General features: G+C 44.2%; 1 protein-coding gene and 2 non-coding genes across 3 annotated transcripts in view; 2 read left to right on the top strand and 1 right to left on the bottom strand.

The window, feature by feature from the left end:
* Positions 1 to 4,155: 4,155 nt before the first annotated feature.
* TRNAR-UCU lies at positions 4,156 to 4,240 on the top strand. Its single transcript is given in 2 exon segments — positions 4,156 to 4,192; positions 4,205 to 4,240. It is a non-coding gene; the product is annotated as a tRNA-Arg (tRNA).
* Positions 4,241 to 7,560: 3,320 nt separating this feature from the next.
* On the top strand, positions 7,561 to 7,645 carry TRNAR-UCU. The gene is given in 2 exon segments: positions 7,561 to 7,597; positions 7,610 to 7,645. It is a non-coding gene; the product is annotated as a tRNA-Arg (tRNA).
* A 10,701-nt stretch (positions 7,646 to 18,346) lies between these two features.
* LOC120933530 (transcription factor HES-7-like) overlaps positions 18,347 to 25,958 on the bottom strand; it is a 36,701-nt gene continuing 29,089 nt past the window's right edge. The window contains exons 3-4 of the mRNA XM_040346781.1: positions 22,995 to 23,082; positions 18,347 to 19,425 (exon numbers count right to left, since the gene is read on the bottom strand). Coding sequence (XP_040202715.1) covers positions 19,037 to 19,425; positions 22,995 to 23,082 — 477 coding nt within the window. The 3' untranslated portion in view covers positions 18,347 to 19,036. The remainder of the gene's footprint in view (positions 19,426 to 22,994; positions 23,083 to 25,958) is intronic.

The raw sequence follows: 25,958 nt of genomic DNA on the forward strand, positions 1-25,958 counted from the left end.
TTATCTAAAGACAAAGCACAACAGAACCTGTTTACATTCAGACTCTCTTTATATAAATGATCTAATGCTATACTTGCAGTATGGGACACTAAGGCCGGGTACTCACGACCAAACATGTATGGTGAAAGCGGTCCGTCGGACCGTTTTCACCATACATGTCTGCCAGAGGGCTTCTGTACGATGGTTGTACACACCATCGTACAGAAGTCCGCGCGTAAACAATACGCGGGGCGTGTCCGCGGTGTCGCCGCGTCGATGACGCGGTGTCGCCGCGACAATGACGCAGCGACGTGGGCGGCCCGCCTTTAAAATGCTTCCACGCATGCGTCGAAGTCATTCGACGCATGCGAGGGACGGCGGGCGCCTGGACATATACGGTAGGTCTGTACTGACGACCGTACATGTCCGAGCGGGCAGGATTCCAGCGGACTGTTTTAAAACAAGTATACACCAAAAAACCGCGCTATCACAACACAGTAAATTCAGGCAGCGGCTAGCGTGTGATGACAAGAAAAAATAAAACAATATAAAAAGCCGCGCCAATGGCGCGGCTTTTTATATTGTTTTGTTTTAAAACAAGTCCAGGAATATTTGTCCGCTGGGAAAAGGCCCGGCGGGCAAATGTTTGCTGGAATTCGGCCCGCTCGCGCCCACACACGACCAAACATGTCTGCTGAAACTGGCCTGTGGCCTGGAGAACAATCTCATTAATATGGGTAGCTGCAGACAATGTCGGTCTACAGCTGGCCATGCACGGGTGGAATTTGGTTAGAAAACAAAAACATTTTTCGGGAAAATGTATTTGATTTTCCAGTAGGTAATGAAGATCATGTTTGGCTGCCGAGAAGCAGGATGGAAACATTTTTTCGAAATAACTTAATCAGTGTATGGAAAATTCAATTTATTCCAAAATCGAATGTCAGTGTTTAGTTTTAAACAATTCAATTTCAGAACATTCAGTAGTTAATGAGGTTTTTCTCGACTAAATGTAAATGGTGAATGTGGTTTTTGTTTGGGAAATTCCATTCATTCCAACATCAAAAGTTAAAAGCAAATGAAATTTTAAAGCCCTTTTATTACAGAGGAACTGCAGTCTGCTCACATAATTTGTAATAAAAACATCTTTGCCATTCTGAAGCTTCCCTCCAACCGCTTTGCATATTATTTTATATATACTGTGATTCTGTACTTGCCAAATATGCTGCAGAAATCTCCCTCCACTGAGCCTGACTGCAATCATTTTAACTGTGGGCAGATGACGCTGTTGCCTGTTCACTTCCTGGATTTACACAGACACACAGAGGCACACCTCCAGCTCTGCAGCTCTCATTGGCCTTCTTATGACTCATCCCCTTCCCTTCCTGGCAAACTCTCACGAGAGTGAGAAAGAGAGCTGTGCATGGTGTCATAAGTCTAGGCAAATGACCAGACAAGAAACATGAAGTGGGCTGTATAAGGTATTTACTGGCAGAAATTTACTTGCTAAATAAACGAATGAAGACCGACAATTAAAAAAAATAAAAAAAATAAATAACTTTTTCATAGTTTGTAATAACACTTTTCAAACAGGTGTAGCGCTACCCCCGAAGGAGCCAGCCGCTGATTAGTTTGGGATCTACTCTCTATTTGCTCAACTCGCGCCGGTTTAATTAGCTCGAACCCTCCCTTGACACATCAGAAACCTGGTAGAGGAACATTGTGACCCCTGCTGGGCTAAAATCACAATAGCAAGCATACAATATTCAAGGACAATAATGATAAAGAATTACCTGTGGTGGCAAACGGTCTCTTCAAGCAAGAAAAAGGGTACTCCACACAATGAATATATTTGAATGCAAGGGGTGAGTTTACTGTATAAAGACTCAGAAAACAACAGGTGTAAGATTTGTACATAAACGCAATCAATAGTAATAACTCTGATTCGCAAGGGCCCTTGCAGGAATCAGTAATCAATGTAAGCTAAAGAGGTTTATCTTTGAACCTAGGAATGGTACCATTCATTAAACTTAGAGGAAGTCTATGCTCACGAGCGGCCCCTAACGGACAAGTCTACTGATTAGTCAATAACTGTGTTGCGGCCGGTCGGTGCACATAAAAATATGTAATCCACGGGTAACAATTGGTGGAATAAACTGAGTAAACAACAATGTCTAAGACAGCAGGGCGTTGGTGAAGTGATCGCCTGCCGGCGTCAACTCCCCCCTACGGACCACTGGCACGTTTTACCAGGCCTCTAAGTTTCAGCTATGGGCCGATGGGTATCTGTGGCCTGTAAAGAGGTACTGGGTGTCTATAACAGCCAGGAAGTCAGAAACTGAGCATGTACTCTCTCACTCGACAGGCCAACTGCCTGATTTCTCCTCAGAAAGGGACATGTAGAGAAGGCACTGCTCCGCAGCACGAGGGATCCCGGACGAGGGTGCTCCACTGTTCCTGTTGTCAGCTGGGCTGCCTCTTCGATCTCTGAGAACACAAGTTCGATGCTGGGGGTCTTGCTTCTGTCTAGATGGCTGGTCTCTCCGTGAATAGGCCCAGGCTCTGGCCTAGTGGTGCGGCTGTGGTTATTAGCAGCTCCGCTGAGGAGAGAGTGCCGATCCCGAGAGAGCGAAGTTAGCTCCTCCCCTCTCTTAAATAACTTCCCATGTCCATTCTGACTGGCTGAGTGGAATTGTCACATGTTCCAATGGTACGGGGCATTGCGAGGGGCGTAGCCTGTTCTCTTCTCAGAGTCAATGAAGTCCATATCTCCTGTCACTCATAGCCCCGCGATGCACAACTTCACGACAATGTCTAACATATTTAGAAACGTGAATGTAATTCCAGCGGGGATGACCTGTCGTGAGACTCTGACAGGATGACCCCGCTACACAGGTAATTTTTTTCTTTCGATGATGTGCGCTGATGAGGCGGCACTGATGATCACTAATGAAGTTGCACTGATGAGGCGACACTGATGATCACTGATGAGGTGGCACTGATAGGCTGCACTGATTAGGCGGCACTGATGGCCATAAATGGGCTGCACTGATGAGGAGGCCCTGATAGGTGGCATTGAAAGGTGAAACTGATGGAGGCACTGTTGGGACTGCACTGATCATCAGGACACTGATAATCAGTGCCCTAAATTTTCATTGTACAAGTCCCTTTTTACAGAAGTCAGTTATCAGCTCTCTTCTCCCTTCCTCATGCTGTCAGCGTGAGGAAAGGTGTGCATCCAGCATCTTTTTAACTCCATGACAAGCTGTGATTGGACACAGCTGATCATGTAGTAAAGAGACGATGATTGGCTCTTCACTTCAATCTGTGATCTGCAGTGGCTGAAGGACACTGTGATTACAGAACGTGTCCCCCACACACCACAAAGAGCCCACGGAGGGTGCGATCATGGGAAGCCGTCATATGACGCATCCCAGAACTGGACGACCAATTCTGTAGCTATCATCTGGCTATAGCGTGTTAAGCAAGTGGTTAAGAGATCTGGGGGGGGGGGGGAGAGGGGGTTAAACAAATAGGTGAGAACACCTTATCTATCCTCAACTATTTCATAAACACGCATGATCAGGTTATTGTTTCCAGCAAAATGAATGCTCGGGCAAACTGAAGGTATGAATTTCCACATCAAATATCTACTAACAATTGGATTGTGCCTGCTTGTCTGACCATCACCCAATGGCTTTCTTTACATACCGTCTCTCAAGCACACTTTTAAGGATTTTTCTTGAAAGATTTGTTCTGTGAAATAAAAAAAATTCTCATTGTTTGGATTTTTAAATTGAATAAAATTATAACTAAAGGCAAAACATTTTTTTTAGGTTTGGATAGAGATGAGAGGGGTTAGAGCACCTGTCAGGTTTTTATTGCTGTCTGTGCCCGTGTTAGGGAGATTCACCCTCTCTATTTGTCTTGTTTAACGTTATAAATTAACTTACCGATCTGTTCACAGTTATCTGTGGAATGTACTCTGAGCTGCATGTGTTCCGCTCAGTTTAGATTCCAGCACAGTGCTTGGATGACTGTACTCTTGCACATGCGTGGAAGTCACGTCATCCCGTACTGGTCAATCAAGGTGGCCAAAGTTGGGCACCCATGATATTTATGATAGTGTAATCCCATACAGAATGTGATACTCCGTACATTAGCATGTATTCTCCTATAGGCTCTGTGGCGCAATGGATAGCGCATTGGACTTCTAGTTGGTGTAGTAATTCAAAGGTTGTGGGTTCGAGTCCCACCAGAGTCGCTTTTTGCTCTACAAGTAGCAAAGTACAAAGGAGGAGATTTATGTACAAGTCCTAGTAGTACACTGGATCATGTGTAAAACACCAACAACTCCTTGTAATAGAAAGTTCCTGTATATAAAGAGGTTGTAACACTCGTTTCTTGATCACATTTCGTTGTACAGAAATAAATATGTATGCTGGTAATTAAATTGATATGGCGTTGATTTATTTGAATATAAATTAATTTCCCTGGCTCCTAAAAATGTTCTCCGCTGCTATGCATCTCTTTGCAAATTTAGCAAATCTTAGCTTATTGGTATACAGTGGAACCTTGGATTACGAGCATAGTCCGTTCCAGGAGTATGTCCATAATCCAAAGTACTTGAATATCAAAGCGAGTTTCCCCAATGGAAACTAAAATTATTTTTTTCCGCATTGACTTCAATGGGATGCAATACCGCATGTGGCCAGAGGCGGAGGGCGACTGAGAGCCTCGGAAACGGGCAAAAGGGCCCGAGGGCACTTCGGCTGACCTCGGCAAATCTCAGAAAGACTTCCTACCCGAGATTTGCCAAGGTCAGCCGTGCTGTCCTCGGGCCTTTCCGTGCATTTCCGAACGGTGCCGATCGGCTGCGATCTGTGATGTTTGGCTCTGCCTGGCTCCGGTGGCCCCTCACCTCAGGCCAAAAGCGGTACTGCACACAGCTTTGGCCTGAATCATGCTTGTTTTGCGAGAAGAGATTGCAAAGCAAGTCACGATTTTTTCAAATACATTGCTCATATTGCAAAACTCTTGTTAACCTTGTTACTCACAATCCGAGGTTCCACTGTACTAGTATATCGAAATGATCGTATGAGATCAATTTGTCAGTTTCATATTAATTTATATGACTTTTTTTTCTTTTCAAAAAAAAAAATTAATATAAGGTGCCCACATGGATTATCTAAAGACAAAGCAAAGCAGAAACTATTTACTTTCAGACTCTCTCTTTCTACAGATTAGCTAATACTATACTTTTTATGACATTAACAATTATTTTGCTGTCAAGACTCACCTTTTTCACATGTGATCCTTCGCAAATGAAACCTGCTGTTTATTTGATTTATTAAATGAAGCCATTGTCGATCAATTTGTTGTTTCATATTTATTATGTCATATTTATATAATATCTTTGCTTGTCAAATAAACATTTCATACAAGATTGTAGGCAGGTTGCTATAGTATAGTAGTTAGGTAGTGGCTGGGGAAGGGGTAATGCTGTAAATTGCTGTTCCTGGGCTTTTTGGAACCAGCCTATCCACCCTGCAATATAAATAAGGGGTAAAGACGGGTTCCAGAGAGTCTACTTCAGCCCGCTCACAAAGAAATATTATGACTACTGCAGAGTCCATTGGAGGCTACGGGAGCCCAGAGATCTAAGAGTTTGTGAAGATATTCCTGGGCATTCAAGTAGAGATAGTTAGGGGTAGGTATGAGCTTCGAGTTCGAGTCGAACTCATGTTCGACTCATGTTCGACTCGAACATTGCCTGTTCGCCGAACAGCGAACAATTTGGGGTGTTCGCGGCAAGTTATTGTCATAAAAAGTGTTTGGGGACCTGGGTCCTGTCCCAGGGGACATGTATCAATGCAAAAAAAGTTTTAAAAAACTGCAGTTTTTTCGGGAGCAGTGATTTTAATAAAGCTTAAAGTGAAACAATAAAAGTGAAATATTCCTTCAAATTTCGTACCTAACGGGTGTGTAAAGTATGCCTATAAAGCAGCGCTTGTTTCCCATGCGTAGAACTGTCCCTGCACAAAGTGTCATTTCTGAAGGATAGTTTTTAAAACTTTTTTTGTATTGATACCAGGAGCAGGACCTGGGTCCCCAAACACTTTTTAGGACAATAACTTGCATATTAGCCTTTAAAATTAGCACTTTAGATTTCAAACGTTCGAGTCCCATAAACTCTCTGTCTCCATCTTGTGGCCAACAGGAGAAATTGCATTACCAAAAAAAGCCTGCTACACTCTGAGGCCTCGTACACACGACCGAACATGTCCACTGAAACTGGTCCGCGGACCAGTTTCCGCGGACATGTCCGACCGTGTGTACGGCCTAGCGGACAGGTTTCCAACGGACAAAAGTTTCTTAACATGCTAAGAAACGTGTCCGCTGGAAAGCTGTCCGTTGGACATGTCCAATGGTTAGTACGACTCATCGGACATGTCCGCTGGTTATGTTGTATAACCAGCGGCCCGAAATCCTGCGCATGCATCAAATTGATTTGACGCATGCGTGGAAGCATTGAACTTCTGTGTCAGAGAATGTCGGTGTCTTCTACGTCACCGCGTTCTCTGTCCGCTGGGATTTTGGTCTGATGGTGTGTACACACATCAGACCAAAACCTCCCAGCAGACATGTCCGTAGAAAACGGTCCGCGGACCGTTTTCATCAGACATGTTCGGTCGTCTGTACAAGGCCTGAGACTTTCCAGCTGTGGTTGGGAGATTCCACTTGGGACTTTCATACCCAAGCATCTGTGGTATCTCGTGGACTCCAAAACGGACTCCTTGGCTTTCCCCCAGAATTCTCCAGCCCTAATATATTAGACATTTTGTAGGATAATAAGATGCTCCATACTGGTTGCCTGCAGTTGGGAATACTTCTTCAGAGTTCACAAGTTATGTATTCAAAAAACAATTTATACGTTTTTTAGTGGACACACACCTTGAAACTTTCTAGGGGGCGTGCCTTAATGTTTTTGTATTATATAAATGTATTATAATTATTACCTGTTTGAGCTAACAACCATACAGAGATGCTGAGCATTAAAATGTATGGCCAGTCTATAGAATAGCTCCCCTTGTTGCTGCAGGTAAACTCATTTTTGGATAATCCCCTTTAAAAAAAGAGAAAATAATCATAACTTGATTTGAATATCCAAAAATATGACCCCTTTGCAGCATGGAGTCTGAGACTTTCCAGCTGTGGTTGGGAGATTCCACTTGGGACATCAACAATCATGGAGATTTGATTAGAAAAGTCTTCAAACTGATTTTAGGAGTCCATCATACTTGTTCATTTAACTTTATGGCCCAGGTCTCCAAACATAGGTCGAAGCATGGTTATGTTCCATTTGGTAAGCACCAGGGTGTGGGGAACTTGATTGCATCCATCTCGGGGGGCTTACACTTTGCCTGGATGACTGTTCTCTTGCACATGCGTGGGAGTGACGTCATCCCGTACTGGTCAATCAAGGTGGCCAAAGTTGGACACCCATGATATTTGTGATAGTGTAATCCCAGACAGGATGGGACATTACGTACATTAGCATGTGGTCTCCAGAAAGCCCCTACAGGCTCTGTGGCGCAATGGATAGCGCATTGGACTTCTAGCTGGTGTAGTGATTCAAAGGTTGTGGGTTCGAGTCCCACCAGAGTCGCTTTTTGCTGTACAAGTAGCATAGTACAAGGGAGAAGATTTGTGTATAAGTCCTAGCAGTACACTGGGTCATGTGTAAAACACCAACAACTCCTTGTAATAGAAAGTTCCTGTATACAAAGAGGTTGTAACACTCGTTTCTTCATCACATTTCGTTGTACAGAAATAAATATGTATGGTGGTAATTACATTTATATGGGGTTGACTTATTTAAATAGAAATTAATTTCACGGGGTCCTATCAATTTTCTCCGCTGCTGTGCATCTCTTTGCAAATTTAGCAAATCTTAGCTTATCGGTATACTAGTAACTCAAACTGATCGTATAAGATCAGATTACCAGTTTCATATTAAAGTGGTTGTAAACCCACTTTTTGTACTTTTACCTACAGGTAAGCCTATAACAAGGCTTACCTGTAGATAAGGAGAATATCTTGCATGCGCAGGGGGGATCTACGGCGAAAGGACCGGCAGCCGCCGGACCTTGCCGAGTTTTAAATCTCCCGCGCGCACGCGCGGGAGTGACGTCATCGCCGCTCCAGCCAATCACAGCGCTGGAGCGGCGATACCCGGAAGACATGCCGAGGCAAGATGAAATCTCGCTCTGCGTGAACCAGGTAAGTGCTACGCACCTCGTTCCCAGGTAAGTATTTCATAATGAGCTAATATGCGGTGCATATTAGCTCATTATGACTTTTCCCTTACAGGAGGAAATTTCTTTTTTTTTTTTTTCATGCGGGTTTACAACCGCTTTAATTTATATAAAATCTTTGCTATTCAAATAAACATTTAATATAAGGTGCCCACATGGATTATCAAAAGACAAAGCAAAGCAGAAACTATTTTCTTTCAGACTCTCTCTTTCTATAGATTAGCTAATACTATACTTTATATGACATTAACAATTATTTTGCTGTCAAGACTCACCTGACTCACAACTGAAACCTGCTGTTTATTTGATTTATTAAATCAAGCCATTGTCGATCATCTTGTTGTTTCATATTTATTATGTCATATTCATATAACATCTTTGCTTGTCAAATAACTATTTCATACAAGATTGTAGGCAGGGTGCTATAGTACTGGCATGTCCAAAGTCCAGCCCATGGTCCGGTTTAATACGGCCCCACTGATAATTTGGATATATATCTTTTGTGGCCCCCAGTGATTTGTTGGGGGGCCACTATTTACGGCCGCAAGGTGGCTCTGATCTGCCGGGAGGCTGTCTATATACGGCCTCTGGCCGCACGCCACTGTGGGGCGTGCGCGCCCGCCACGTCACACAAGTGCCGATGCGCGTGCCTGGCGATCGGCAGTCACAGAGCCAGGGACATGGAGCTCCACGTCCTGTCAGGGAGAGGATACATAGGGACAACCATCGGTCACCATCAACCATCGGTCACCTCCCCCAGTCAGTCCCCCTCCCCCCACAGTAAGAATCACTCCCAGGGTACATATTTAACCCCTTGATGCTCCCTAGTGTTAACCTCTTCCCTGCCAGTCACATTTATACAGTAACCAGTGCATTTTTTTACCACTGTTCACTGTATAAATGTGAATGGTCCCAAAAATGTGTCAAAAGTGTCCGATGTGTCTGCCGTATTATCGCAGTCGTGACAAAAATCGCAGATCGCCGTCATTACCAGTAAAAAAATAATAATAATAATAAAAAAAAGTAATAATTCTATCCCCTATTTTGTAGGCGTTATGTTTGCGCAAACTGATCACTATACGCTTATTGCGATTTTTTTTTTTTACAAAAAATATGTAGAAGAATACGTATAGGACTAAACTGAAAAAAAAAAAATAGTTTTTTTTAAATGGGATATTTATTATAGCAAAAACTGAAAAATATTGTGTTTTTTTCAAAATTGTCGCTCTATTTTTGTTTATAGCGCAAAAAAAAAAAAACGCACAGGTGATCAAATACCACCAAAAGAAAGCTCTATTTGTGGGGGAAAAAAGACGTAAATTTTGTTTGGGAACCACGTCGCACGACTGCGCAATTGTCATTTAAAGCGTGACAGTGCCGAAAGCTGAAATTTCGCCTGGGCAGGAAGGGGGTATATGTGCCCAGTAAGCAAGTGGTTAACCACTTAAGGACCCCCTACCGACGATATAAGTCGACAGAATGGCATGGCAGGGCACAATCACGTACCTGTCTCTTTAAGCCCAGCCGTGGGGTCGCGAGCGCGCCACTGGCGGTGCACTCGCGACCCGGTCCAAAGCTCCGTGACCGCGCCCGCGGGACCTGCGGACCTGATCGCCGCCGGTGTCTCGCGATCGGTTACCGGAGCTGAAGAACAGGGAGAGGTGTGTGTAAACAGTAAACAGTGCATTTTTATAGCACTTTTTGCTGTGAAAATGACAATGGTCCCAAAAATGTGTCAAAATTGTCCGATGTGTCCACCATAATGTCGCAGTCACGAAAAAAATCGCTGATCGCCGCCATTAGTAGTAAAAAAAAAATTAATAAAAATGCAATAAAACTATCCCCTATTTTGTAAACGCTATGGGCTAGATTCAGATAGATTAGCGGATCATTTGCATATTCGTTGCGTAAAAAAAACTAAACGCCACCTAGCGGCCGGCCTGGAATTGCAGCCTAAGATCCGACGGTGTAAGTCACTTACACCTGTCGGATCTTAGGGAGATCTATGCGGAGCGGAACTTGATTCTATGAATCAGGCGCATAGACACGACGGACGGAACTCAGAGATACGACGGCGTATCAGGAGATACGCCGTCGTATCTCTATCTGAATCCGGCCCTATAAATTTTGTGCAAACCAATCGATAAACGCTTATTGCAATTTATTTTTACCAAAAATAGGTAGAACAATACGTATCGGCCTAAACTGAGGAAAAAAATGTTTTTTTTATATATTTTTGGGGGATATTTATTATAGCAAAAAGTAAAAAATATTGAATTTTTTTCAAAATTGTCACTCTATTTTTGTTTATAACGCAAAAAAAAACAAACGCAGAGGTGATCGAATACCACCAAAAGAAAGCTCTACTTGTGGGAAAAAAGGATGCCAATTTTGTTTGGGAGCCACGTCGCACGACCGCGCAATTGTCAGTTAAAGCGACAGAGTGCTGAATCGCAAAAAGGGACAAGGTCCTTAACCTGCATAATGGCCTGGGTCTTAAGTGGTAAATACAAAGTCCCGCCTCCTGTAATAGACAGAACAGTCGTCCAATGCTAGCCCAAGAGACAGGACTTCCTATTACACAGGCCACCAAGTAAACAGAAGATTCTCCTGTATGTAATCTGAGGGCACTCGTCCCACCTCCCGCCTCCCTCCCTGTCCCCTCGCAGGGTGGGAAGTGGTTAAAGAGGGCACAGAGTAAACAAGAGATTCTCCTGCCCACCCCCCTCCCTGTCCCCTCCGAGGCTGCAGATGCTCATGGATCAGGCTGCACTGATAGCAATGGTGAGGCTGAATTCATTGCACTTGTGAGGCTGCAGATGGGCACTGACCCTTATTTTGCTTTTTTTCAGTTCTTTATTTAAAATGTTCTTTTTTTCTGGAAACTTCCCTCTTAAGGCGGATGTCCGCTGAAAAAAAAAATATTAAAAGCCGACAGCTACAAATACTGCAGCTGCTGACTTTTAATATCAGCACACTTACCTGTCCTGGAGTCCAGCGCCGTCCGCAGCAGAGGACGAGCGATCGCTCTTCACTCTGCTGCCCCCCCCCCCCGCCATCCTCGGTGAGGGAACCAGGAAGTGAAGCGCTCCGGCTTCACTTCCCGGTTCCCTACGGCGCATGCGTGAGTCGCGATGTGCCGTGCTAACTGGCTCCCGCTGTGTTCTGGGAGCCGAGTGTTCCCAGAACACAAGTTGAGGGGGGGGGGGTGGAGGTGGCGTCCTGCCCACAGTCTACCCGCAGACTGTGTGGCTGGAAGTGGGTGCAAATACCTGTATTTAGACAGGTATCTGCACCCTCCTCCCCCCTGAAAGGTGTCAAATGTGACACCGGAGGGGGGGAGGGTTCCGATCAGCAGGAGTTCCACTTTAGGGTGGAGCTCCGCTTTAAAGTGAAGGTGTGTGTTATACGCCTATAAATACGTTTTTTCAAATAACACGCCAAGCTCATCCTTAGACTCTTCACAACACACAGCCCCAAAGACAAGAGAATTCTAGCTGGGAAACGTATTAGTTAATTTTAATTTAATTGTAATGGTTCAAAGAATGTCAGGCAAAATGGTCGGCCCTCACACATGTTCACTTCCTCAAATCTGGCCCTCTTTGAAAAAAGTTTGGACACCCCTGTTATAGTATATTCGTTAGGTAGTGACTGGCCCAGGGTGGGGAAGGGGTAATGCTGTAAATTGCTGTTCCTGGGCTTTTTAGAACCAGCCTATCGACCCTGCAATATAAATAAGGGGTAAAGACGGGTTCCATAGAGTCTACTTCACCCCGCTCACGAAGAAATGTTATGACTACTGCAGAGGCAGACTGCTGCGCCTTGCAGTCCATTGGAGGCACCAGGAGCCCGAAGATTTACCAGTTTGTGAAGAACACCAAGCATTGACTACTACCTTGTGAAGATATTCCTGGACATTCAAGTAGAGATAGGGGGATATTCTATTGTATTTGTTCATATTGGACTGAATTGCCCAAACATTTAAGTAAAGTTGTATCAACTGTGCTAAGTAGGGTTGCACGGATACCGACACTAGTATCGGTATTGGCGCCAATAACGAGCATTTGCACGAATTCCTGTACTCAATTCTCCCGATGCCTAATCCAATATGTGGGAGTGAAGAGGCGGCGGTGCTCACTCCTGGAAGTTAGTGGGTCTGAGAGGGCGGATTGGAAAGTGAGTCCTCAACAGGCTGGCAGCAGCAGAAGGTAAGCTGGCTGGGGCAGGGGTAAAGGGCACAGCCGCATGTTCCGTCAGAATCGGTGACAAGGGCCATCGCATTCGGTAACGGAAGTGACATTTCGTGTCTCCGTCAGAGGTTGAACACCACAAGTGCCCATCAGTGCCACCTATCAGTGCCCATCAATGCTGCATATTAGTGCCACCTCATCAGTGCCCATCAGTACAGCCTCATCAGTGAAGGAGAAGCATTTATTATTTAGAAAATTGTGCTTTAAAAACTGTCACATGACATTAAAAGAAAAGTATCAGTAATCAGCGAGTACTTGAAAAGAATATCGGTTCTTGTACTTGGTCCTAAAAAAGTGGTATTGGTGCAACCCTAGTGCCAAGTTTGGTCTGAAGTTATTTTTAAGGGGTGCATGATGGTTCCTGGTGTGGGAAGGAACTAGGGTCAGTAAAGCACATATGGCTTATGAAGCAAAGCCACCATGAAAGATCTACTCAGCAGGATAAGCAGGAGGAGTAAAGCAGTTGCTATGGGCAACCAGCTAGTGCAAGGTACATTGCTGACAGCTGTGAAGCGTGTTACGTGGTGTAGGTGACGGGCCCTCTGTTAGTGAGAGGGTCGGTAATCTGGCTCCCTCCAGTGCTCTAGGACCACAAACCACCCATTGCGTTAAAACGCATCTGCATAAGGTTCAGCACTCCTACATCACAAAGACTGGGAATGGGGTAACAGAGGAATGCTAGACTAGTGGAGAGCGCAGGCTCAGCGGTGTCCCTCCTAAATGCAACATATATCAAGTTAAAGTGTGTACTGGAACGGGACGGTACTTTTCAGAGGAACTCTGTACTTTTATTACTGCACACAGGAACACGACTCATCTCTAAGTTGGGTAACTGCCTTAATGTTTGATCCTCACATGATCCCAGGCATTGATGAGAGCGTGCAGAGTGAAAGGTACACGCATGTGCAGGGAGAGTAGCACCGCCCACAACTTGGCATAGTTGGCAGGATTCCCCGCATACACCCTACAAGGTGCCCTCATGACACTGGATACACAGAGCACTATGGATTATCTAAAGACAAAGCACAGCAGAAACTGTTTACTTTCAGACTCTCTTTCTATGGTTTACTTGAAACTATACTTTATCAGACTAACAATTATTTTGCTGTCAAGAGGCAGCTTTTTCACATGTGATCCTTCACAATTGAAACCTGCTGTTTATTCTTCTAGTTGCTTTGTTGATCTTGGAAGTTTCTGGATTCTCGCCTTGGCTTTACTATGAATTGCTTTTGATTCCAATAATGGTACTATGGCTATAATATCCTAAGCATTTGTCTAAATATGCTGTGTATTATAAATGTTATATTACATATTACTGTTTCATATTGATTTATCTAGGATTTACGGTATATAAAATCTTTTTTTTGCAAGTAAACATTTAATACAAGGCGCACTCATGCCACTAGATACATGGAGCACTATGGTTTATCTACGGGCAAAGCACAGTGGAAACTGTGTACTTTTCGACTCTTTCATTCTAACTGAAAATACTGATAGCCATGTTCAAAGGTGTTGTACACTTTACATTTATTTGTTGTGGTTTTAACTATGTAAAGGTGTAGTTATAATCCCTATGTCATTTTCTTGCCATACCTTGTAATATACATTATATTGTGGTTATAGCTTGTAGTATCAAAGCTGATCAATTTCCTTATCTCCATCAATGAATCCACCTACCTTGTCCCTATTCACCAGCATATCTAGTACACCCAGAGAGCTTAAATGAGTTGTAAAGGAAAACATTTTTTTTGCTGAAATTACTGTTTACAGGGTATAGAGACATAATAGTTAACTGATTCCTTTTAAAAACGATTAAAAATAGATAAAAATCAATCATATAATGTACCTGTAGTTTCAGTTTCGTTTTTGCATCTAGCTTAGTTTTTGCATGTTATTTCATGCCTCTGTGCTACACAGAGCCATAGAGCAGTGATGGTTTGGAAAACGAAACTAGAAGCTCCCAGTACTGTGGTCATCAGGAAACAGACAACCAGGAAGTGTCCAGAACAGAGCAGAATTACAGCAACATCAGAGCAAAAACGAACATTGAGGACATGAAACCAGGACTGCAGTAAGGTAAAGGAAGCTATTTAGCTAAAAAAAAAAAAATTCCTTTAGTGACCCTTTAAGTAGTTAATCCGGACCCCCTGCAGTCTGTGCGTTACTTAATCACCTGCGGACCACCTACCGCAGATTTACTGCAGAAGAGCGGCCCTGGTGCACTGGATCATGTACATGATCCAGCACTTCTGGTCTGGCACTCTGGAGAGTCCTGACCTCAACCCGATAGAACACCTTTGGGATGAATTAGAGCGCATGAATTAGAGCGCAGACTGCGAGGCAGGCCTTCTTGACCAACATCAGTGCCTGACCTCACAAATGCGCTTCTGGAAGAATGGTCGAACATTCCCATAGACACACATTGCTAAACCTTGTGGACGGCCTTCCCAGAAGAGTTGAAGCTGTTATAGCTGCAAAGGGAGGAGCCAACTCAATGTTCAAGCCTATGGACTAAGACTGGGATGCCATTAAAGTTCATGTAAAGTCAGGTGTCCCAATACTTTTGACAATATAGTGTTAATCGCAGAATACATATTGGCCTAAATTTATGAAGAAATTCGATTTTTTTTTATTGGATGCGTTTTTTAGCAGAAAGTAAAAAAAAAATTTCTTATCAAATCCCACCAAAATAAATTTCTATGTGTGAAAAAAAAAAAAAAAGGACATACCATATATACTCAAGTATAAGCCGAGTTTTTCAGCACATTTTTTTGTGCTGAAAATGCCCCCTTGGCTTATACTCGAGTCTCACTGTGTCCATCTGCAGCCTCATGTGCCCGATCTCCCGGCGCTGTGACATGCAGTCTAGTCGATGGCCGTGCAGTGTGACAAAGCCCCACCTCCTCCTCGTCTTCATCCGTGATAGGCAGGACACTGACTCACTGCTGGGAAACGGAATCAGTGTTCCATCACGGACAAGGACGAGGAGGCGGCGGGGCTTTGTTACACTGGACGGCCGCCGAATAGACTGACTGCATGTCACAGCACCTGTGTTCCTGAGATCAGGTACATGAGGCTGCAGATGGACACAGTAAGGCAGAGAGATGATCACAGTGAGGCAGGGAGATGATCACAGTGAGGCAGGGAGATGATCACAGTGAGGCAGGGAGATGGGCACAGTGAGGCAGGGAGATGGGCACAGTGAGGCAGGGAGATGGGCACAGTGAGGCAGGGAGATGGGCACAGAGAGGCAGGGAGATGGGCACAGTGGGGCTGCAAATGGGCACAGTTGACCCTCTTTTCCACTTACCGTAGCTACCGTAGCTGCATTTCTCACCCTAGGCTTATACTCGAGTCAATACGTTTTCCAATTTTTTTGTGGTAAAATTAGGTCCTCGGCTTATATTCAGGTCGTCTTATACTTGAGTATATACGGTACATTTAAATTGGGTATAGCGTCGTATGATCTGGCAATTGTCAGTTAAAGCAAAGCAGTGCCTTACCACAAAAAATGGCCTGGTCAGGAAGGTGGTTAATTAACATATTGTAATGACATGGATCTACTTTAACTAATAGAGACAAGATCAGAAACGGCATTCTGCTGTTGGTGGGAAATCCAGCTCACAGTGCTGTCATGACTGAGCAGTTAATAAGGCATTCTGAAATTTATAATTGAGACTTTTGAAACATTTTTAGACATTTATTAAAGAAATAAAAAGAAATACACTCAAAATGCTGTATAACAGCAAAAAACATAGTGATACAATCAAACAAATGTGCAATATTTGACATACATATGCACAACATATAGAAAGGACATACAGATACTGTATAGAGATACATATACAAACTCATGTCTGTATACATGGCCTGTGATTAATATCATTATTAAGTTGTATGATAGGACAGTACAGTTCACACACGCTCGGAATTTCCGACAGCAAATGTTCGATGGGAGCTTTTGGTCAGAAATTCCGACCGTGCGTAGGCCCCATCGAACATTAGCTGTCTGAATTTCCGACAACAACAATTTGCGAGCTGGTACTTAAATTTTCCCGACAACAAAATCCGTTCTCGTAAATTCCGATTGTGTGTGGACAATTCCGACGCACAAAATTCCATGCATGCTCTGAATCAAGTACAAGATGGAAGCGCTCTTTCTGGTAAAACTAGCATTCGTAATGGAGATTCGTGACTCTTTAATGGACTGGAAAGCATGAGGCTGAAAACTGAACTTCAATTTTCTAGTGCCATTGTACGTGTTGTTTGTCACTACGTTCTTGACGTTCGGAATTTCCGACAACATTTGTGTGACCGTGTGTATGCAATGCAAGACAAGTTTGAACCAACATCTGTCGGAAATGTATCCAAGTTTTTGTTGTCGGAATGTCAGACCGTCTGTACGCGGCATCAACTGCTTGCTGACCAGCCGCGGCAGCTATACAACGGCAGGTCGGCTCTGCTGGGCGAAAGCACGTAGCTTTACGCCACCTCGCCGAGCAGCTGATAGGGGCGCGCGCCCCTGACGCCGACGCGCGTGCCCGGCGGTGGCGATCACCGCCGGGCACCCGCGATCGCTGTTACAGAGCGAGAATCGGGAAATGTGTGTGTAAACACACAGCTCCCGGTCCTGTCAGGGGGGAAAATTACCTATCGTCTGTTCATACAATGTATGAACAGTGATTTGTCATTTCCCCTAGTCAGTCACTTCAGTTAGAACACACCCAGGGAACATGATTAATCCCTTCCTCGCCCGCCTAGTGTTAACCCCTTCACTGCAATTTTTATAGTAATCCATGCATTTTTATAGCACTGATCGCTATAAAAATGCCAATGGTCCCAAAAATGTGTCAAAAGTGTCCGCCATAATGTCGCAGTACCGATAAAAATTCGCTGATCGCCGCCATAACTAGTAAAAAAAAATATTAAGAAAAATGCCATAAAACTATCCCCTATTTTGTAAACGCTATAACTTTTGCGCAAACCAATCAATAAACGCTTATTGCGATTCTTTTTTACAAAAAATATGTAGACGAATACGTATCGGCCTTAACTGAGGAAAAAAAATGTTTTTTTATATATTTTTGGGGGATATTTATTATAGCAAAAAGTAAAAAATATAATTTTTTTTCAAAATTGGCGCTCTATTTTTGTTCATAGCGCAAAAACTAAAAACCGCAGAGGTGATCAAATACCACCAAAAGAAAGCTCTATTTGTGGGGAAAAAAAGGGACGCCAATTTTGTTTGGGAGCTACATCGCACAATTGTCAGTTAAAGCGACGCAGTGCCAAATCGCAAAAAGTGGCCTGGTCTTTGACCAGCAATATGGTCCGGGGGTTAAGTGGTTAAAGAAGCAGTCTGATACAATGACCCTGTCGGGAGGCACCAGGAGCTGCTGATTTTGTCCCTAGTTCTAGTCCCTTTTGTCCCATTAGGCCTTTTACACACGAGAAGACATGTCTGATGAAAACGGTCCAGGGACCGTTTTCATCGGACATGTCTCCCGGGAGCTTTTGGTCTGATGTGTGTACAGACCATCAGACCAAAATCCCCGCGGACAGAGAACGCGGTGACGTAGAAGACACCGACGTTCTCAAACACGGAAGTTCAATGCTTCCACGCATGCGTCAAATCAATTCGACGCATGTGCGGGATTTCGGTCCGCTGGTTAGACGTACTAACCAGCGGACATGTCCGACGGACAGGTTTCCAGAGGACAAGTTTCTTTTGTCCGCTGGAAACCTGTCCGCTAGGCCGTACACACGACCGAACATGTCCGATGAAACTGGTCCGCGGACCAGTTTCATCAAACATGTTCGGTCGTTTGTACGGGGCCTTACTGTTCCAGTTTGCCCATAGGAAGCCAACTTAATAATATAATTTCAAGACACAAAAGGGTTGCCATCCTCAAACCTTCACTCTGCTTTCATACCCAAGCATCTGGTATCTCGTGGACTCCAAAAACGGACTCCTTGGCTTTACCCCAGAATTCTCCAGCCCTAATATATTAGACATTTTGTAGGATAATAAGATGCTCCATACTGGTTGCCTGCAGTTGGGAATACTTCTTCAGAGTTCACAAGTTATGTATTCAAAAACCAATTTATACGTTTTTTAGTAAACACACACCTTGAAACTTTCTAGGGGGCGTGCCTTAATGTTTTTGTATTATATAAATATATTATAATTATTACCTGTTTGAGCTGACAACCATACAGAGATGCTGAGCATTAAAATGTATGGCCAGTCTATAGAATAGCTCCCCTTGTTACTGCAGGTAAACTCATTTTTGGATAATCCCCTTTAAAAAAAGAGAAAATAATCATAACTTGATTTGAATATCCAAAAATATGACCCCTTTGCAGCATGGAGTCTGAGACTTTCCAGCTGTGGTTGGGAGATTCCACTTGGGACATCAACAATCATGGAGATTTGATTAGAAAAGTCTTCAAAACAGGTTTTAGGAGTCCATCGTACTTGTTCATTTAACTTTATGGCCAAGGTCTCCAAACATAGGTTGAAGCATGGTTATGTTCCATTTGGTAAGCACCAGGGTTTGGGGAACTTGATTGCATCCATCTCGGGGGGCTTACACTTTCAGATCCGCTGAGGGGAGGCGAGCATGGGCTTACTTCTATGGTGGAAACGGGGGAGACATTCCCTTCCGAAGACAAGTCTTTATCCTGACTGCCAACTTGGCTGCAAAGGTTGAGCTGATTTGGTAAACGCAACCTGTCCTGAAGGTGCGTCTGCAGCTCATCGAGAAAACGGGCCTTGGCTTTTGGGCTTTTGTCCTGGATGAAGTCTTCTGTGCGGTCCAAGCAGTCTTGGAACCCAGAAAGATAACACTTTCCTGCAGGTTTTGCCCATCGGTGAGGATCTGAGAGAGAAAGGCAGACAGTTAGAAGAGTAAAGTGTATTAAATATATTTTGTCTGAGTGGAACATATCTCATATGGGTATGTGCAAGATAATACACATTTTTCTTTATAGCATACACCACATTAATCTAACTAGCAGAAATTGGTAATTTAGGGTATAATAAATTATACTTTGTATCCAGTTATTCAGTGACTTGGTCTTATTCTCAATAAGGTGTTAGATCCCAAATGGGAAATTTCCAAAGCCCATCGACATTCATCCATTGCCAAGAAAGTCCCAAAAAGATCATCAAAAATTACTCTTCCTGGTCTGCTATATTGGCATGGAGTTACGTATTAAAGCAAATCAATGTAGAGAAATGGGAGAAGGGTTTGACTGTAATCGGCCTTCTAAAAATACTAGAAGTACAAACATTGGTAAATCAAAGCACCCAACAAGGATTTAGTTTAAGCAGACACATCTGTGGGAATTGAATTGGTTTGTGTTTCTGTGATTTGTACATTATATATGCACATTGCACCTTTTTCAATCCTTTCTAGTAGGTTTCATACTTCCCTTAATACCTGTACATGGAACATGTCTGAAAATGTAAGCCTTTTTCTTTGCTGATAGAACCCCTTCTTTAGGCCCAGTGGCGGTGGGTCCATAAGGGGCGCACAGGCGCTGTCCCCTCTCTCCTGCCACTTCTCTATCACCATAGCTAGATTTGTGCATTACGACAGGCGCTATGGACGGACTCCTATCAGGCGTCCGTCTATAGCAGAGGACGGGAAGAGAGGGCGGGAGAAGACATCGCGGAGCGTGGAGGACACCAACATGACCAGCTGCTTCACCGAGACAGGTAAGTGCGGGGCGGGTGGGGGATGCACACTGGAAGCATTGGATGGGCACAGTAGCGGCAATTGATGGGCACACTGGAAGTAATTTATGGGCACAGTAGCGCCAATTGATGGGCACACTGACAGCAATTGATGGGCACAGTAGTGTCAATTGATGGGCACACTGGCAGCAATTGATGGGCACAGTAGCGCCAATTGATGGGTACAGTAGCGCCAATTGATGGGTACCATGGCGGCAATATATGGGTACCGTGGCGGCAATTTATGGGTACCATGGCGGCAATTTATGGGTACCGTGGCAGCAATTTATGGCACAGTGGTGGCAATTTATGGGTACCGTGGCGGCAATTTATGGCACAGTGGTGGCAATTTATGGCACAGTGGTGGCAATTGATTTATTTTTTCCGTTTATTTGCGCCACCCCAAAAATTTTGAGCACCAGCTGCCACTGAAAAAACCCAAGCTCAGCTGAGGAAGCCCAGTCCCTGACAGCAAACTACCAGCCTGACCCCTGATGCTACTGCAAATACAAGAAAATGCAAAACATAGGTGAATGTATGCATCTATACAACAGGTTTTGGTGGAAGGGAAGGATACAGGTAGGGAAATATGCTGGAAGCTGGACAAATAGATGAGGGAATGAGCACATGTTGGCTTTTTTGCCTTGGACGCTAAAGGACCTTGCCCCAGCACTGTTGACTTGGGAAAGGTAAAAACGCCTGTGGGGGTTCCCCCCCCCCCCCCATCTCCTTCCCTGCTAGAGAAATTTTATGTTATTTGTCCTGCTGACCATTGTCAAAACTGTAGGACAGAACGTGATTGAAAATTCAAAATGTTATAACTGTCATCTGAACAAGAGGTAAGGGGAAATCTTTCAATGGAGACATCTGTTCAGGAGACAACTGTCTAACAGGGGATTTCCCCTCACTTTAGAAAAGCTGACACTTCACTTCCTGTCTCAAAACCACAAAGGAAGTGAAGCGATATGCCCAATGGGTAGCTAAAAGCAAAAAGACAGCTTTTTTTTACCCTTTTCTGTTCCAAAAAAAACCTAAAAAGAATGTTCTAGTTTAAAGCTTGCCATACGTGTTTAATCTCCTTATACAGTTTTCCTTTAGATTTACTAAAAAACATATAATATGAGGTCAAAATTAAACACTTCCAGTTGTATCCAATCAGGCAGGCCCTTGCACTACATAGTGAAGGTAAATCTAAAGAAATTGTACAGGAAGGTGTAAGAAAATTGTATAATGTATGGGCAGCTTTAGATACATTTTAGTAAAGCAGCATAAAGTCCCTTTGTCTTAATTCAGCTGCCAATGAGGTTATACTTCAATGTATAAAAACCCTAGATCACACGTGTCAAACACAAGGCCCGTGGCCCAAATCAGCACTCCAAGCCATTTTATGTGGCCTTCACACCCAGGGGAAGGGATGGAAGTAAGATGTTAACAGCCTGTGAAAGAGAGCCGATTCCTGAACTCTGCACGTAGCGCACCCCTGAACTCTGCACGTAGCGCACCCCTGAACTCTGCACGTAGCGCACCCCTGAACTCTGCACGTAGCGCACCCCTGAACTCTGCACGTAGCGCACCCCTGAACTCTGCACGTAGCGCACCCCTGAACTCTGCACGTAGCGCACCCCTGGTACTTATTGTCCCATTTAGGATACTCCCACTGCAATTTGGCCACACCCCTAGTTTGATGCGGTTCTGTGGGGTGCATGGTTGAGCTCTTGCACCTAAAAAAAGCCCTGCATAATGCATCCAATCAATATCAGGGGTTCCCTGAGACCGGAAAGTTATTTTAAGGGTTCTCCCCCACCAAAAAAAATAAATCACGTCCACCAAAAGGCCCCCACAATCATTATTTTATATCCTGATAATTAAAACTAAAATTAAATGTATCAGGAAGTCAGATTTACATGCAACAGCACCTTGTCTGTATGCAAAATTATATGACATACTATTATGTTCAATTCCAAGGGGCGGGCTGTGGGAGCATAGGGGTGGGCTAGGGTAGTATGTAGACAGGCTAGGGTAGTATAGGGGCAGGCTAGGGTGGTATGTAGGCAGTCTAGGGTAGTATGTAGACAGGCTAGGGTAGGGTAGTATATAGATAGGCTAGGGTGGTATGTAGACAGGCTAGGGTAATATAGGGGCAGGCTAGGGTGGTATGTAGGCAGTCTAGGGTAGTATGTAGACAGGCTAGGGTAGGGTAGTATATAGATAGGCTAGGGTGGTATGTAGACAGGCTAGGGTAGTATAGGGGCAGGCTAGTGTAGTATATAGACAGGCTAGGGTAGTATATAGACAGGCTAGGGTAGTATTGGGGCAGGCTAGTGTAGTATATAGACAGGCTAGGGTAGTATATAGACAGGCTAGGGTAGTATATAGACAGGCTAGGGTAGTATAGGGGCAGGCTAGAGTAGTATAGGGGCAGGCTAGAGTAGTATAGGGGCAGGCTAGGGTAGTATATAGACAGGCTAGGGTAGTATGTAGACAGGCTATGGTAGTATATGGAAAGAAGTACCATAGCAGGGTTGCAACCTATGGGCCTGACTTGTAACATCAAATCATGTTTTAACAGTCACTTATCCAGCATGGAGTAGACAATGAAAGCCTGGATGCTGCCGCTTTGAAATTGCCACTACCCTATTCCTAAAATTTGAATATGACACAAAAAAGGTACACAGCCTATAGAGGTCACATGATGGGTAAGATTAATACCTTGCGACTTCATACGGGTGATGTCTCTGACATAGATGACCGCCAGCTCCAGGATCTCTGCTTTCTCCATTTTAGGATTGCGAAGCTTCTGCAGGAGAATAATCCAGAGAAAATGGGTCAAAAATTAAAGCCAAATAGTTACAAAACATACTGTGCATTATAAAATATCAGGTGCTTTGGTGATTTGCCTTCCCATCTGGTCAATTGGCACTTATTTTTGTATAACACTTTTATTACTATTAATACTATAAGTATTGTTGCAATGATTTTACTGATACAGTTGCTACTATGATTAATATACATTTCATTGCTAGCACTGTATATTGGCAAGAAAATTATGGCATAAAAATGATTTAACAATAAAAATAATAATAACAACATATCTAAAGTTCTAACTTAGCTGGTCGCATAAATTTATAGTCCTAGGGCCAGATTCACGTAGATAAGCGGTGGCGTAACGTATCGTAGATACGTTACACCGCCGCAATTTTTCATCGCAAGTGCCCGATTCACCAAGCACTTGCGATGAAAACCTACGGCCGGCGGCCTCTGGCGCAAGGCGGGCCAATTCAAAGGGGCGTGTGCCATTTAAATTAGGCGCGCTCCCGCGCCGGACCTACCGCGCATGCTCTGTTTCCGAACTCCCGCTGTGCTTTGCGCGAAGTGACGTAATTTTTTCGAACGGCGACGCGCGTAGCGTAATTTCGTATTCCCGGACGGCTTACGCAAACGACGTTATTTTTTAAATTTCGACGCGGGAACGATGGCCATACTTTATACAGCAATACGATTGCTGTGTAAAGTTAAGGCACCAAAAAAACGACTAACTTTGCGACGGGAAACTAGACTAGCGGCGACGTAGCGAACGCGAAAAACAGTCGGGAATCGCCATAACTCCTAATTTGCATACCCGACGCTGGTTTACAACGCAAACTGCCCCCAGCGGCGGCCGCGGTATTGCATCTTAAGATCCGACAGTGTAAAACAATTACACCTGTCGGATCTTATGGCTATCTATGCGTAACTGATTCTATGAATCAGTCGCATAGATAGAACAACAGATACGACGGCGTATCAGGAGATACACCGTCGTATCTGCTCTGTGAATCTGGCCCCTAATTCTTACCTTAAAACACGCAGTACACATGGGATACCACAAGGTGTCACTACATAATATAGATTGTATTATCTATATACACTCTTTAGCACAGGGATCAGCAAACTGCACCCCATGGGCCGGTGTGGCCCTTTGACAGCTTTTAATTGTCCCTATTCTTCTCATTAACACCAACATTGGGCACTATTGTCCTGATAGCACAAATAGGGTCCTATTTCTCCAAATGACCCCGATACCAATGATGGGACCCTATTTTCCCACTGGTACCAGCGATAGGGAACTATTCCTCCCAATGACACCAACAATGGGCACTATTATTTCACTGATACCAATATTCTCCCACTAACCCACAGGTGCTATGTATCCCCCCCCCCCCCCCACTAGCGCTTGGACATGGTTTACTCTCAATGACCGCTGACACCAGCCATTTTCTACTATCATTGGCCATAGCCTGGCCCCTCTAGGGTCCCAAAGCAGAACTAAACCCTCCTTTCCTTTGAAGCCTTGGAAGCTGCCATCTTATCCTCTGTTTGATTGGAAGATACTATGGTGCTGCAGTTTAGTTAAGAACACAAGTGATTGTTACAATTATAATTCACAACATGCCTTGACTGAGACTGTTTTGGGAAAACAGTTAAATTGATGGGTTTAGTTCCACTTTAAGCACAGTGAACTGGCCCTTTGCTTTAGCAGGTCTCAGTAGCCCATGAGTTTTAAGTGGGCATGGTATGCCAATGCTGACAGAGCCAAGCCTGAGCTCTCACAGTCCAATGCAGGTCAATAAGGTTCCTTTTAAGCTGAAAGTGGATGTAAACCCAAATTGTTTATATTTTTTTGATGTCACAATGTACAGTATACGATTTCCTATCATCTGTGCCCAGTCTTGCCACACAGAGTTCATCCAGCTCTGAGCAATCCTCTTTTATTGTTCAGTAAAATTAAACAGACTTACAGAGAAAAACCTAAATCCGTTCCGCCCCCTTGCTGTGAATGACATGTTATTTACATATCTCATGCACCAGCCTGGAGACAGGCACTATTTTTTAATTCCCACCCACTCCTTTTCTGAAGTAATGTGGTTACTTTTCTGGATTTTGACTGGATGTTAGAGATCATAGCAGAATTCAGTGTAAGGAATACACAGGAGAAAATGCATGTTGACAAGGGGAGTGTAGAGGAGGGCGGGAAGTCTATTGACATCACGACTCCACCCACAGAGCTCCAGACAACAGATCCACCCACAGAATCTGCAGTTTCAGTTTTTATAACAGACAGAGGTGAAACATTTAACCACTTGAGATCCGCGCTATAGACAAAATACGTCCGCAGCGCGGCTCTCAAGTGCCAAGTGGCCGTTTAAACACGGCCTTTTATGTGCATTACCCGCGCGCGCCACTGGGTGGCGCGCAGAGGGTAAAAACTGTCCCGGCGCATCGCCGAAGACCCGATGCGTGTACCTGGCGGCCGCGATGTCCGCCGGGTACACGCGATCGTCGGTGACACGGCAGGTGACAGCAGGGATGTGGAGCTCTGTGTGTAAACACAGAGCTCCACGTCCTGTCAGAGGAGAGGAGACCGATCTGTGTCTCTTGTACATAGAGACACAGCATCGGTCACCTCCCCCAGTCACCCCCCACACAGTTAGAACACACCCAGGCTACACAGTTAACCCCTTCCTCACCCCCTAGTGTTAACCCCTTCCCTGCCAGTCACATTTATACAGTAATTAGTGCATTTTTATAGCACTGTCGCTGTATAAATGTGAATGGCGCCAAATTTGTGTCAAAAGTGTCCGATACGTCCGCCGCAATATCCCAGTCCCAATAAAAATCGCAGATCGCCGCCAT

The sequence above is a fragment of the Rana temporaria genome, chromosome 3 (genome assembly GCF_905171775.1).
Source record: "Rana temporaria chromosome 3, aRanTem1.1, whole genome shotgun sequence".
In the NCBI taxonomy this organism is placed as follows: Eukaryota; Metazoa; Chordata; class Amphibia; order Anura; family Ranidae; genus Rana; species Rana temporaria.